At 40.5% G+C, this 15,111-nt stretch overlaps 1 protein-coding gene across 1 annotated transcript in view; it reads right to left on the bottom strand.

Moving 5' to 3' along the window:
- Positions 1-15,111, bottom strand: part of PIK3C2G (phosphatidylinositol-4-phosphate 3-kinase catalytic subunit type 2 gamma) — a 222,599-nt gene that overhangs the window by 21,472 nt on the left and 186,016 nt on the right. Inside the window, 2 exon segments of the mRNA XM_075505608.1 lie at positions 3,409-3,503; positions 10,948-11,023. Coding sequence (XP_075361723.1) covers positions 3,409-3,503; positions 10,948-11,023 — 171 coding nt within the window.

The following is a 15,111-nucleotide window of genomic DNA, read 5'->3' as shown; positions in this document are numbered from 1 at the left end:
ACGAGGTTAGATTAGATTAATGGTCCTTTCCAGTCGTAAAATCTATAAGGCTGTTCTCCATTGTTGGTCTTTGAAGCATTTTTGATAGAGTTTTCTTCGAGCAGGACTGGCTTTCATAACACGACTGAAATGTTGATGAGAGGACGAGGGAGAGGACGTTCTGAAGCAGATCTAGGGATGACTGACTCGTACGTCTGCAGCAAATTTGGCGCATGTGCATGCATCAGATCAAAAGTGCCTGCACGGTGGAGCCCACGCATGCACCCACATAAGATAGCCCTCTGGCAGGCCTGCACCAGACCAATGCTCCCTCAACTGCTATAGCGGGTTTTGTCTATGACATCCCACATGAATGGGGTTAGCTTCATGAAAAAAACCTGCAAAACTATAGCACTGGACTATTTCGACTTCGTCCTTTAAAAAACCATGTGACACTTGACAATGGCTATAAACAACACCATCTCCTTAGGGATTCTCTTGTGCGTTGTATATTAATCTAGGATTTGCACAGCAGGATCTAGATGTCCTATTAAAACCCCTGGTAGTAAACCCACACAAATAGTAAATAAAATTTATTTACATGGATCAAAAGTCTCTATCACAATTCCTGTCAGTTCTGTGAAGCTACATTTGGGATTAATTTGGCCCACTACAATTATTTTCACATCTGAACACATCATAAAATCTCTATAAAGAAATAAATTAAATGGGGAATAGCAGCACAAAAATTATTTACTATAAATTATGAAATAAAACAAGATAGCAAAGTAATCTCTGCACAGATGAACCACTAAAATGTAATTAGTGAGACTCTGCAAAAGACTGAATATACCTGAAATGGCTTTAACATGTCTTGAATAAGATACTATCTTGGCATACTTTTAAAATCCCTGTTCATCTCAACTAAAAAGAAAAAAAAAGCAAAGGAAAGAAAAAATAAAAGAGAGCACATCAGAGAGATTGATCTATATGACTGGAAAGCTGAGAAGATTATTAATGGGATAAGGAACCTTTCTGTAATAGGTCACCAGTCTGAAGGCAGGCCAGTATCACAGCACTCCAAAGCACTACTATTTCATATTTCAGATCAGATGACGATGGATGGATGGCCGGATGGAAGGAAGGAATCGGAAGCCCAGGATTTAAAAACATGATTTCCTAAGTTAGGCTGCTAAAACAATGACCTTATTTTCAAGTCATGAATCATTGCTAGTGTTACTGAATTGGACTCCTACGACTTCTCTGCAAACTCACTAAAACGGATTTGATTTAAGCCACCTACTTTCAAAAGCTAGACAATAACTTAAAGTTGTATTGTCCCTTACCATAATGAAGTGAACCGAACCCTGGATTTTGTTTTTGCTATACACAGCTATCTCTGCTGTAATTTATTTTCATTTAATTAAAATGGCTGGAAGTCTCTAAGTTAAAGAACACTGTTAGGAGTCTATACACTAGAAATGACGGAAACAGGGAGAAAGACTATTTCCAACATCTGTAGCTCTGTTTGTGTTCATCTCCACATCACCTGCCTGAACTCACAGTGACATCGCCAGCCTGGCAATCACTTACAGATACCCCTCCTGCCAACTAGAACTTTACCAGAAGTTTATCAAAGTCACTTAGCTTTAAAAAGCACAACAGGAAAAATAAAGAGGGTCTTATACTATATGCTGAAGGTAAAGTTTGTATAAATTGGACCTGTCAGCAGAGGCTGATCTCACCTGTCAAGGTGGCACACAGGAAACAAAAGCCGAGTCTCTCAGGACAGAGACTTATTGGATGTTATAGACCAAAATGAACATGCTTGAACTGCAAATCAGAAGCCGGAGTGGCCAACAGAGAACAGTTGGAGCTACGTAAGCCTCGTGTCTCATACAACTAATTAAACGTTCAGCCTCATTTTATTACTGGCTGGTGCTCACATAAGCTCCTTAGTTTGGCCCTGTCATGGTTTAGCCCCAGTCGGCAACCAAGCACCACTCAGCCGGTCACTCACCCCCCGCCCCACACTGGGATGGTGGAGAGAAATGGAAGAGCAAAAGTAAGAAAACTTGTGGGTTGAGATAAGAACAGTTTAATAATTGAAAAAAAATCTAATAATAATAATCACAATAACGATAATAGTAATAATAAATTGTAATGAAAAGGAAAACAAGAGGGAGAGACAGAGGAACAAAACCCAAGGAAAAAAACAAGTGATGCAACCGCTCACCACCCGCCAACCGGTGCCCAGCCAGTCCCCAAGCAGCGATTGCTGCCCCTCGGCCAACTCCCCCCAGTTTATATACTGAGCATGACGTTATATGGTATGGAAGAGCCCTTTGGCCAGTTTGGCTGTGCCCCCTCCCAGCTTCTTGTGCCCCTGGCAGAGCATGGGAAGCTGAAAAGTCCTTGACCAGTGTAAGCACTGCTTAGCAACAACTAAAACATCAGTGTGCTACCAACATTATTCTCATACTAAATCCAAAACACAGCCCTATATCAGCTCCTGGAAAGAAAATTAACTCTATCCCAGCTGAAACCAGGACAGGCCTCATTTAGGGAAAGCGATTGCAATCCAGTTTGGGATGGAGGCAGCATCAATGTATGCAATGAGAACCCACAACAGTTAATAAATGCTTTAATCTCCCAGCTAAGCAAAGATAGTGAAGAATCTCTTTTCCACAGCCGTTACTTGACACTTGAGCAATTGGGAATTCAAGAGCACATCTAGGTGGCCGGACTCATTATGAAACAGCAGACACGGTGCTTCAGCCAAAAGATCGCACATGGCACCAGCTAGATCTCTCAGGATATCCTCACCAGCCAATTTCACCTGTCTCGTGCTGCGGGAGCCCTGTCAGCTTCCCCCTTTCATAGACTGGCTCCAGGAATGCACAGCATTTACCACTTAGCCTCGTGACACAGAGCGTGTTACAAAGCTGAGCATCACCCCGCCAAACGACTTTGCATCTTAAAATACACCGCTACTCCCTCTGCCGATCTCTTCCCTATTCAAAGACCAGTCATGCCAGACTGGAAAGAAATGCATGGATAATCAATCAATAACGCCAGGCTGACATCCTACAAAAAGTCATGCCTCCGCATGATGCCTTATGTCTGACTGGTAGCAAAATGTGTCAGCTGAAAGGGCCAAAACAGTTATCAAAATTGCTTTTCTATATGGCCTGGAAAAGACCATTACCAGCCATTAAGGAAACCCAGTTTCTGTATCTGTCCCATACCTGTAATCATACTGAGTGAGCTCAAAGGAAGAAAGCAAGTGTCAAATGATGACAGAACAGCATCGTTGTTATTTTGAGTTAAAATTAGTTATCCCAGAAAGGGTGTTTGAGGATTAATGTTTTCACAGTACTTGGCAAACGCAAGGACTTATGAGTTATAGATTATGATAAAAATACTCACAATGTTCCTCATGTGTTTTAACATTATTGTCAGACGGGTGCTCTCGTAGGATATGACTAATTGTACTCCAGGCTTATGATCAGTTGACTGAGGACCTAAAAAAGGCCAGATTGATTTTTTAGTTAACAGCTCAGCAGAAGTACATCTGTAAAATATTGTAGTACACATGAACTAATATATAAAAAGAACTTATTGCGTGCTTAAATCAGGGATGAAATTAGAAAACACGGATAAGGAGTGTGATGGAATAAAGTGGTCTGACATGCAGTGCTCATTTTCTTTCCTGTTTATACATTGACAGTGAGATTTTTTGTTTTCTAATTGCCATCAATATGAATTTCAGTGGGAAATTTATGCTTGAGTAACAAATAACTGGGGGGGGTTGGCAATCATCAATGACACTAGTCAGTATTGTTGCAATTCTGTCTGGTTAAAAACATTGGATTTTTTTTTTTTTTCCCCCAGTTCCCAGCAGAAAGAAAATAAAAGAAAAAAAGAGCAATTTCCAGACCTGTTCCAAAACAACTGTTACAGAAACAACATCTATATCCATCACATATAAATTCTCCCTTCCTCATTCTGTATTTTTCCTGTTCCAGGCTGGTTTTCATGCAACCCATTGCTTTCATAGATTTTTCTACCAAGATGCATTTACAGAGTTTGATTCCATTCCCACTGAAAAAAACATTTTTCAGTTTCCAAGCAAGAAGGATCAGTCTCATAATGTGGAATAAATGACTAAGCATATCCTGTTCCTTCATTCTGCTGGAGGCATTGAGCCAGCTGTCTTCACTGCCAAAAAGGTGTGTCCTTGAGGTTGGGTAAGTAATGTGGTTTACCTGCCCCACAGAGACAGCGGAGAAAATATGGATAGCTTTTACCACGGTATACCAGGTGAACACAACCACCTCTCCTCGCTATCTATCTGACCTTCTTCCTTTGCAGTGTTGAGCCTGAGCAGGGTGGACATGAGTCATTTCGCACCACTCGGTCTGAGACCGGGGGTTCTCCCCATGGGGTCATCATCAAAGCCAGTCCAGACACTGCCCGTGTGAACTAGCCTGGTTTTACTTATGCAAACAGGGCTTCATTTAATTAGACCAAAGCTGTATTACAACCAGTATTATATATTTATTATACTTGGAAAAATAAGAACTCAATCCTGCTAACCTTACGACAAAATAATGATCTGTCATGAGCTGGGCTCTGTTCTGCCCGCCTCCCTGTTAAAGAAGTAGCTGACCTTGAGACCTCAGACAGAAAAGTCCTGCTGCCCTGCATGCACCTTGGGATCTGCCACTGACACAGCAACCTTAAACCCGCTGCAGGGTGAGATAAAGACACGAGACAAAAAACTGTAGTCGTAATTAATTCTTCAAATAGAAACATATCTTTTAAGAAGCGGAAGGAATGAGAAAGGATGATGAGAATGAAAGAACTACCATCACACGCGAGGGTTATGCACTAGCAAGAAGAGGCTTTTTAGAGAGTATCAGGACTGTTCGTCCTCAATAGCAGGCAGGATTCCCACGTCCTCCTTTCAGCCTCAGCAGACACCTGTGCACTCTCCGTCGCGCTCTTGCTCTCTCTTTTCCACGTGTGTACCAGAGCTGTTACAGCCAGGGTTGTAAGAGCAAGAAATCAAACTCCCTCTCCTCAGCCTTTACTCTGTTATTCAGTAGAGGAGGCAGCAGAGGGGAAGTTATAATGAATAAGCCACGTTGGCTGTATTTTTCTAAAGAAACCAAATGTGTAACCTCTGGAGTGAACAGAGGCTAAAATAACTGCTAAGCAGATAGAATTACAGTGGTGTCATGTACTACTGACAGCCAGAGAGCTAGTGCAATTGCCATTTATCCTAAGGAAAGGAATTCAAATGAATTAAAAATAACACAGTGTGTACGTACGACTGCCATAATATAATTTTTCCAGGCAGACTGGATATCAACACTTCTGAGTTTCTGATGTTTGGACTGGAATTTTAGAATATGAATCCATCTCCAATTTTTTTCCCTTTAGAGACTACAAAAATCCATTTTTAATCACATCCTAATTAGAGAAGGGCCCAAAACAGACTCCTGAAGAATTGAAATCTTATGAAGAAATCACTAAGCTGGGACTTAGAAGACCGAGGTGCGGTTCTTCATTTGTTATTCTCCTTTATGAACTTTGACTAATCACTTAGCCAGACTGTACCTTATTTCATTTCTTGTTGTATGCAAATAAGGACAGGGAGGGATAGGGGATGAAAACTCCATGAACCAGACAATGTTGAGTTTTTTCCAGGGTAACAAAAAGCCCACAAAAACTGGTTCTTCCCACCATCACGCAAAGCTATTTTACCGTATTTTTTTTTAAGTTGTGGGTCCTTTTACCTTTAAGTTGCAACAGGAAAGGTAGAATCCTAGACCATTAAACACAGTGTAACACAAGGGGAGTTGTGTTTTAACATAAGGGCACAATTCACTTGCTGGGCTCTGTTAATTTTGTGAATTGCAGTGGGTCATCCTGAGTGGTTTAGCAAGAGCAACAGGTTTCAGAGGCTAAATTACATCATTAGAATTCAGCTGAACACCGTGCCGTTCCTCTCCTACCAGTACTACCAGTGCCTTTTTCTGCATTACTTAAGTTTTATAGTGTGTGAGTGCTCATATCCAGTGAAGGAATTTCTCTGTGGGAGCTGGCATTCTCATTTAGAAAAAACCAAATGTAAATAAGTTTCTAACCAAGCTGAAAATAATGAAAAACATGGGAGGGGAAAATGCATTTCTAATTGAGTATGTAAAATGAAGTCTGAAACACACATAATGGGCATGGCTATTACTAAAATATTTGCCCTTGCTATGTAATAAATTGAGTACTAATGGAGAAAATAAAAAAAATTAAAAGGAAGGAGAAGAAAACAATAACAGAGTGCAGGGAATCTGATAAACACGGAAGAAACTTCTATCGCTTATATTTCATAATAAAAGACAGTCACTGTTAGCTACACTCAGCTGTTCTATTTTAGGTTTCCCACATTCAATGCTAAATCATAGCCTCTTTGAAGTCTAGGTGATTTTAGCTTCAAATGATAATAAAATACACATACAATAATTACTTCCAGTCTATCCAGCTTGGGCAGATGGACTTGAGCTCAGGCCCTGCATTTTTAGGAACTGTCATGCTCTACTTGCACTCCATTATAAGCAAAGACCAAGTGCTGGTCTGTTGTAGATACAGGAAAAAGCTTCACTGACTTCAGCTGAAGCAAGATTTTCCTCCCAGGGATTGATTCTTCACTCAATGGTGTCAATGCAAAAGCTGTCAAATACCAAACGAGGACCCTGGAGCACTCGTAGCATTTTTATATGACTTGTGCCTCTGTGTCCCAGCACTCTGCAGTGGAAGTCAGCCACCGATCCCTACTGCAGAAAAACTCAAACACTGTGCCAGTTTATAATCTCTTTTATCAAGGAACATAAACACTAGAAAACTGTGGGTCCTTTCTTCTTTTTGAATGACAAAATTAAGGCAATTAGCGTTCAAACTTCTACCGAAGGTGGAATCATCTTCAGAGTAGTCAAATACGCAGTTCTTTTCTTTACCTGGATGGTCTTTTCTAGCATGTTGGAGAACTACCGGCTCTGTATTCTACCATTTGTGCAATGTTTTCATTAGCAGCATTTTGAAATAAGCTCTGCATTACACTTTGCACAATGCATGAGAAATATAAACAGCGAGGAAGATGCTACACAGAAGACTGACAAAACCAATAGGGAAACTATAATTTAATAATACATTGCATTTCACACGCAGACTGCAAAGCAATGTGAAAACACTAATTAACTAAGTGTCACAGCACTAACATTAGGGAGTTAAGTATTATTCTGTATTCTGCACTCTCAGATTTTTCTTAGACCTTTCTTCTTGATGACAGCCTGTTTTGACATCTGGCACCAAAGGATACTGGAATCTGTTTGGCTTTCCAGGGCCAGGGTTGAACGCCCCAAGCCAACCATCTGCCTGCTTTAGCTACAGCTTGGGTTTATAAGCCTCCAATGTACCCAACTTCAGATAGTCAGCTGTAAATACATTAACCAACTATCTCACTGGTTTTGTCCCACGAGCCAGCAAGGGGTGCTTATGGCCAGCAAAACACCCTAAATGCAACTGAAGTAGGAACGCAACTTGGGGCAAAAGCTTTACATTGAGAATGAGCAACTGCAGCAGATCAAAACACTATGTAACATGAGCAAAATAGCCTACTCTCCTCAGGGACTGTTCATGAGGACTGCAATTCTGCATGGAGAGGCATACCATATGATAGTCTTTTTGGAAAGCTTGGATCTTTAGAAGGACACAGAGCCAGTTTCTCTACTGCACTAAGTGGTCAGAAGCCCATTGAAATGCATGGAGCACTAATCAAACATGCCAGAACCGGACCTGAGTTGTACGCTGTTATAACCAATAGCAAAGACTTCATGATTTCATAACTTTGGCAAAACAGCCTGAATTATTAATATTTTCAGGAGGTATAAACTCAAGAGAAGAAAAATAAACAAGATTGATATAAAAATGTTTTTGATAGATTTTCTTTCTCCCTTTTTTTAAAGGGCCTTTATAAAAGGCAGTCTGTGAAATCATTCCTGATATCTACTCTCACTCCCTTGTAGTGAGCCTGGTATAATGAAATGCTGACAATACTCAGTATAATTCAGAATTCACTCCACTGGGAGTACTGAATCAGTATTCATGTCAAAGTAAATTTAGCACTGATTTTTAATCTCTTCATTGCTAGGAGCACAGTACAAATTCATAAATTTTAATTTTTATTTTACTTTAGTAAGTGTAATTACCTACAACATTTATAAATTAAAGCAATGTAAGAGAAAGATACTGTCTTGATCAAAATTCATAACCTGCTTCTATTGGGCATTCTTTTTATTTTATGTGGATCCTAACTAAGAGACAGATGATTTGGTTGCGTAAAGGCTGAGAGAGAGATCACCAGATTCGTGGAAAGCTACAGCCCATATGAAACCTGAGTTATTCTTCAAAACAGGCAAAAATTAAGGCCCTTATAAGCTCATAAAGCAATGAAAGCTGTGGGGAGAAGGATGTATTCTTTCAATGGAAATTGCCTCTCTCCTGCAGGCTCAGTGAACTTAATTCCTGCCTCAGACTGACTATGGCATTACTACAGGGCTTATGTTCAAATCAAGAGTGTTTCAGGGCACCCTCAGCACACGAGAGCCTCGAGGGCCACTGTGCTCTTCCCAGCAACCCCTTGTTTGCTACCTGGCAGCTTGGCATGATCAGCCACCTCCTGCCTTAGCTGCACTTGTGTCTTCTCCTTCTCACAGGACGGATGGTAATGGGGTGCAGAATACCATGCAGCAAAGGTCTAAGTGAGCTAGCTAGGGTAGGCAGCAGCCTAACTCCAACAATGAGGAGCGAAGCATAGACTAACATAGATGAAAATAATTTTTCAGGTGGGTAATTAGCACGTGCATGGCTCGTCTTCCTCTGGCAGCTGAGCTAGCTCATTTACAGCTAAGCTCACCTACCTCCACAGTTCACTGCAACTGACTGTTGACCAGGTACATTCCCTTCCTCACTGACCAGAAGCGGTGCCATACCCAGAGCACCTCAGCCCATTATTCTTATTCTCTGTTTTTATAGAGTCTAAACTCATTGGGTCCTGATTTGGACCTTAAGTGCTACTGGTATTCTATCAATAAATGATAGCAATGAATTTTCTATGCCAAAGGGAGGTGGGTTTCTTTGTTTGTTTGTTTGGTTGGTTTTTTTTGTTTGTTTTCTCTTGTGTTAAACAAAGGTTTTGCCCTGAGTCTAGAACTGAAGTGTCCAAACTTTAAAAGGCAGAGTTCCTGAGCAGGAAAAAAATAATCCCTCTGTAACCATACTGCTTGAGGCCAGAGACACATTAATCTCCCCCGACCAGGTTGTGACCTTCACCTCCACTAAGTGTATAGTGAACCAGCAGACTGGGTTACCTGTCACATAGCTTTCATCAAACACCCACTAAACCCATTCTTACCTCTGTTTCTTTATTCTCTTCTCTGATTTTGATGTCATTGACAACAAAAATAAAGGGCTACCCTTCAGACTATATTGGCTCAGGACACCACTGTAGGAATTATGAGGCTGTAATTTATTTCTCAACTTTATTACAGACTCAATTCATGCTTTTGCATAAGACTTTTACACCCAGATTCTCTGTAATAACTAGGCACCTAAACATTAGTGAAATGTCAAAATCCTTCTAAAGACCTTGGACTTTAACTCCCTTATGCCTCAGCTCAGTCTCATGTGTCTGCATGTTTGGTTAAAGAGTCTGCAGAGAGGTAGCCCACGGACCCAGACTACATGTTACATTTGAACTCTGGTCTGGATTTTCTGTGACAAGATTTAGCCTTGTATATTCCTAACACCTAGGACATCTTTGCATTATCTCCTTGTTCCTTTGTAAAAGTTAGAGCAACCATTAGTAATTTCCAATAGTCATAATGGATTTAATATGATAATGGCATGCCCTAATCAAATAAACTCTACACAAGGGGAATCTTCCTAAGGCTGAGAAGCCAGAATGGGATTTATTTTGTTCTGATGGATTTAAAAAAAATGGTCCCAGGAAAAGAGATAATGAAGCCCCTGTCTGCAGAGAGATTAAATTAACTTAATGGACATGCACACTAAATATGCACAGATACTTGCACTCCTTCCTGAAATGTGGATAACTGGTGATCTTGGAAACTATCCTATCACTTGGAGCACGTAACAACCAGCTGAATTGTTGTGGTGCAGAATGCAGCTGCAGGCTTCTTTATGAGACTTTATTTTGCCTAAAAACTGACTACGGAAGATTATTTTCAGTGCAGAACTAGTGCAGTGGAAGACAATAAACATTCACAGTTTACATTTTATGGTTTATGCTTTGGCTCTTAATGCTATAATGCCAGAGATTAGATTAAATTAGGTGCTGGACAGAAGAGGGAAATGGGTTAAGTATTTAGATAGGCTAAGGGAACAGTGCAGAATCTCATTTAGTAAGATGTGAATTACCACTATCATTAATAATGTATGCCTAGGCATTAACATAATGTTCTGTTATTTACCTGCACCACTCATTGTGAAAATGACTTTAGAAATCATCCCTGATTTTCTTCGCTTGTCCAAGCACACATTGTGCTTTGTCATGACTCAGATCCTTTCCTCCAGATTCTTCTCTGAAGATTTTGTTTTGTAAAACAAGAAAGCTGCCACAGTTTGTGTAAATAAACTTTTACTTTGCATATAGGTATGTTTATTCAAAAATAAATGAAGCAAGGCCTGCGAGAATATGTCAAAGAAAGCCACAGGTCACATTAGTAACACATTTTCAGAGATCTTGAGAAATCAGGAATTATTTGTTGGTACCCTTATATCTTAAAAAAAGAAGCCACCTAAATGCTTTAGACTCACCTTTGCATTATTATATTTAATATTATTAAAGAAGTCCTTCTTAGAAAACAAGTAAATCGGTAATCCACATACCTAAGGTCACAGATGATGAATCTTCTGCCAAGGTATTTTTGGACCAATTCAGGAAGAAGCTGAGTACAAGCTCATTCTGAAAGAAAATAAAAATACTTTAGGGAATATCATATGTTGTGCTCTGTTCCTTAAATTATTCCCCTCTGGGCAGACTGCTGGTAGGTTTCTAACGTATATATCAGAGTTAGCAATAAAGGGCAGCCTTTCCCCCTCTGATCATGGACAAGGCACCCAGGGAATGATTTCTACTCAGGCACTGGGAAGACAACGGAGCCCCTTACCACTGGCTCAGGGACGCTGCATTGGTGCCTACCTGGCCCCTTTCTGTCAACACACTTCCAAACAGCAGTGTGCCATGTGGGCCATACATTTGCATTCTTGCTCGATCTCCAGTGTCTCAAGATATGTATTAGCAGCTGCAACTACTTTTACAGAGCAGCCCATCTGTGAAACAAATGCAGGAGAACATCTTTACCGTGTATTGTGTAGTCAGCATGAAATTCGCCCTTGGCACAGGAGCGAGCCCAAGCATCTGACCTAATGTGTGCCCCCCTGAGGCTTAGATATTGTGCATACCTCCCTCACATGGCAGCTTAATGGACATTCACACTGAAAACCTCCATACAGAGTTAACTCCTACCAGAAACCAACGGGGAGTGAAAGGGATGATCATATTTCGCCATCCTGTTTAAAAGAGTAATCCACCTTATGTACCGCACTATAACTTTTATTTTTATGTACTGACCTGTACTGCTCTAGTGAACATATATAACAGGTAGTTACATTCAGCTGTAGAGAATTAAAACAATAAACCAAATCCCCAGATTTGAGTATTGTGCAAGGCAATAAAAATGTGAATTCTGAAATGGACTCTTATGATTCTGAATCAAAGGTGGACACTAATTACATTTTATTAGCTTTTTCATAAAGCCATATTTCAGAATGGCCATTCTTTAAGACGGTTAGAATTGCAACATTCATACTGATGTTACTTGGACTGACACTGTAATGAATGGGTAGAACAAGAGACTTTTCAGATTCTAGCATTAAAATGTCACCATTGTTTTCTTCCAGGCCATGGAAAATAATTTGTCTCTTATCGGCAAGATGTACTTCATGTAGCATTTGTCTTGTTTCAGTTTGACAAGATGTGGCATGATGTGTGCAAGGAAAAAAGAAAAGGAAGAGTTTAGTGACAAACGCAGCTAGTGAGGAGTTAACATGTGGTTACAGCAGACAAAGGAACAAGATGTGTATGTTCAGCATAGAGATAAGATTTAGCAATCTGGATTTATTTTAGCAGTTGCCTTTTATTTTTCATTCTACTGTTTGGAGTTTTTCCTCCCACACTGATATTTTCTTTAAAAGAAAAATCGGGGGAAAAAAAAAAGGATAAACCAACAATAAACAAACCAAACAAATTGTTTTCCTTGAATTGAATGACAAATCCTTAAGCTATTAGCAGTGGACTGCCAATATACCTCTCTTTTCTGAGCATGACTAATTATTCTCTCATCTTGTGAAGACAGCTTACAGGGGAAAGCCCATACACCTGCTTCAGCTTCCAGTAGCTTTAAACAGCGGAGTTATTCCCTGTGGGACCTCCATTTGGTCTTTCAGCACAAGTCCCAAGCGTAGGAAATCTCAAGGGTTGAAAGAGTATATTTTTGGCAGCTCAGACTTTATTTGACAGCATGAAAATAAGCAGAGAAACTTAAGTAGCCTTTTGAGTTCAAAGATCTTGAGAGAAGTGGGCAGGAGGTGGAAGGAAGGATACACTAACTGACTTGAAAGAGAAATAAAATATTCCACACTGAGCAGCCTGGCGTTCTGCTTCCTCTCCACTTACTCTTTCAGCAATAAATGGAAATATATGAACAGGGAGGTTTGAAAACAGGAGGTGCAAAGATTGCTTCAGGTGATAGTTCCAAATTCTCATTTCTAAAGGAGACAACACTCTGGAAAAAAATGACATTTGGTTTAAGTATAGAAGTGGAATTCATGCAGATCTTACATCAGGCATGAACACGACAGGCGTGTACACTGCTGGTGCCACAGCACTGATTTCAAAGCTTTCCCTGTCTGTGTGTCCATTGTACTCAATAGGTATTGAAGCATGTGGGGACGCAGCAAGGCTAATATTGGCAAATGGAATGCAAAAACATAATTGAACAGGTCATGTTTCAGGGGCAGATGTAGCAGTCTATCCAGGGCAAAGTGCTGCAAAAGCAATAGAGGAGATCTCCTACGTGTTTGTGGCAACAAGCATTTTGCACACTGTTATTCATAAGACAGCAATTTCTCCCTGAACTGTGTTCATCTGCCTGCTGCAGGAGTCCACCATTTAGATTTCCACCAGCAAAGTGTGTAAGTACCTTCTTAAGTTCACCCTTCGTCAGCAGACCACCAAAGCACATGCTGAACTTTCAGGCGATTCCCAAATCAATGGGACTTCAATCAATTGGACCCCAGTCAATGGGACTCAAGCATGTCCTTAGAGTTAAGCACGCATCTAATTACACTGCTAAATAGAAAGAGACACATCAGCGCTTTGAACATATGTATGATCAAAAGCACACTGTATTTAGGTGGATAGAGTCCACTTCTAAACAAGCAATTGTTGTTACAAAGATTCGAATAGGTGGGAATCTTAGAGACCCTGTGACAGTCTTGGCAGAGAGGCAGGCACTGAGGATGACCTACCCTACTCACCTACCCTTTTTCCCCCTGGAATTCTTACCTTTAAATAGGTAAATGGAAATGCCTTAAAATACTGCCCATTTAGGGATTTTTTAGGAAAGCCTCCTATCATTTGTCTAACTATTCGTAGCTAATAAGACAACAATCTTTAATAGTTAATGTTGGTATTTTTCCAGGTCACTCAATAACATCAGCCTATTGGGGAGCAGCCAGGTATGTATGGGTGCATCAGCGTTGCTCTGGCTAGAACTCACGCATGACCTTTTTTCAGCCACTAAACTCAAAAGGCACCTTCACTTACACTAGGATACAACTGCAATAAGCAATTTCAGTGGCATCGGGGGAGCTGGCACAGTCCTGCACCACTGTAGCATGGTAGAATTTGTCTAATGCTCTCCATCGGAGACTAACTAGAAAAGCTCTCTGCTGTTAGTGAAACACAGCCAGATTTAATTTCCTTAGAAAGAAAAGCAGCCTCTCCTCTGCTTTCAGCTTTCTTTTCAGCTGTGTTAGAGTAGATTTGGGGTCAGAGAACACCCATGCACCTGTTATACTTTAACAGGATGGAGAATCAGCAGGAAAGAAAGAAACCAGAAAAAGCTGACCTTGCTGCAGCTATTATAACTTCAGGAAAGGACAGCGGAAAAGAGAGGACTTTGAACCCTCCCCATTTTGGCTCTGCTGGATGCCTTGCTGCAGGAGTGCAGGAGTGGTGGGAGTTTAAGGGACCCACGTACCTCAGGTGCACTTTGTGCCACTGCGTTACGTACCTCCATACGGGCACTGCAGGAGCTATTTTCTCACCTCTGCAAATCCCAAGTAGCGCCAGTGAATAAAATACAAATGAAATATGGGAAGCTCTTATCAAACTTGATTACTTTTATAGTGTAAAACATTAGTCACTCTAAAACAACGCTGTGGTCCTGGTTTTCACTGTATGCTTGAAAATGAGTGAACATAATTTACAATCATTTCCATTTACATCCTCCTTAAAGCCCTGTTACACAGCCTGTAAGTCACCATAAAGCTGTTTATAGAACCTATCCATAGCTGATACACTGTCACTATTTGCTTACCTGCTTGCCCTAGGTTTATCTTTGGCCCCAAAGTCCTTAGTTAATTTGGATCCTTAGAAAATTTTTATAGAGACAAAACCCAATATACCTTATTTCTTTTTACTGATTAGCCTACTGTGCACCTGCACTTACTATCATGTTTGCCAACCCCCCGCCCCAATAAACAAACCCCCTCAAACATCCAAGCCCACTGAACTTGCACACAAAACCAACCTATGTGAAAGATGTGGGACAAATAACATATGTTTATTTAAGACTATGTAGTTTTGCAAGATCAGTATGTACATCTAGTGTCTGAGCTGTGCTATCGATAACAATATCCACAAGTTAAATGCCACTTCTTTTAAATGATGAGAGATGGGAATATCATCTATAGAATGTTACCAGT

Source organism: Mycteria americana, chromosome 1, assembly GCF_035582795.1.
Source record: "Mycteria americana isolate JAX WOST 10 ecotype Jacksonville Zoo and Gardens chromosome 1, USCA_MyAme_1.0, whole genome shotgun sequence".
NCBI classification, from domain to species: Eukaryota; Metazoa; Chordata; class Aves; order Ciconiiformes; family Ciconiidae; genus Mycteria; species Mycteria americana.
The sequence above is the reverse complement of the archived record's forward strand: the minus strand, read 5'-3'. Positions and strand labels throughout refer to the sequence as shown.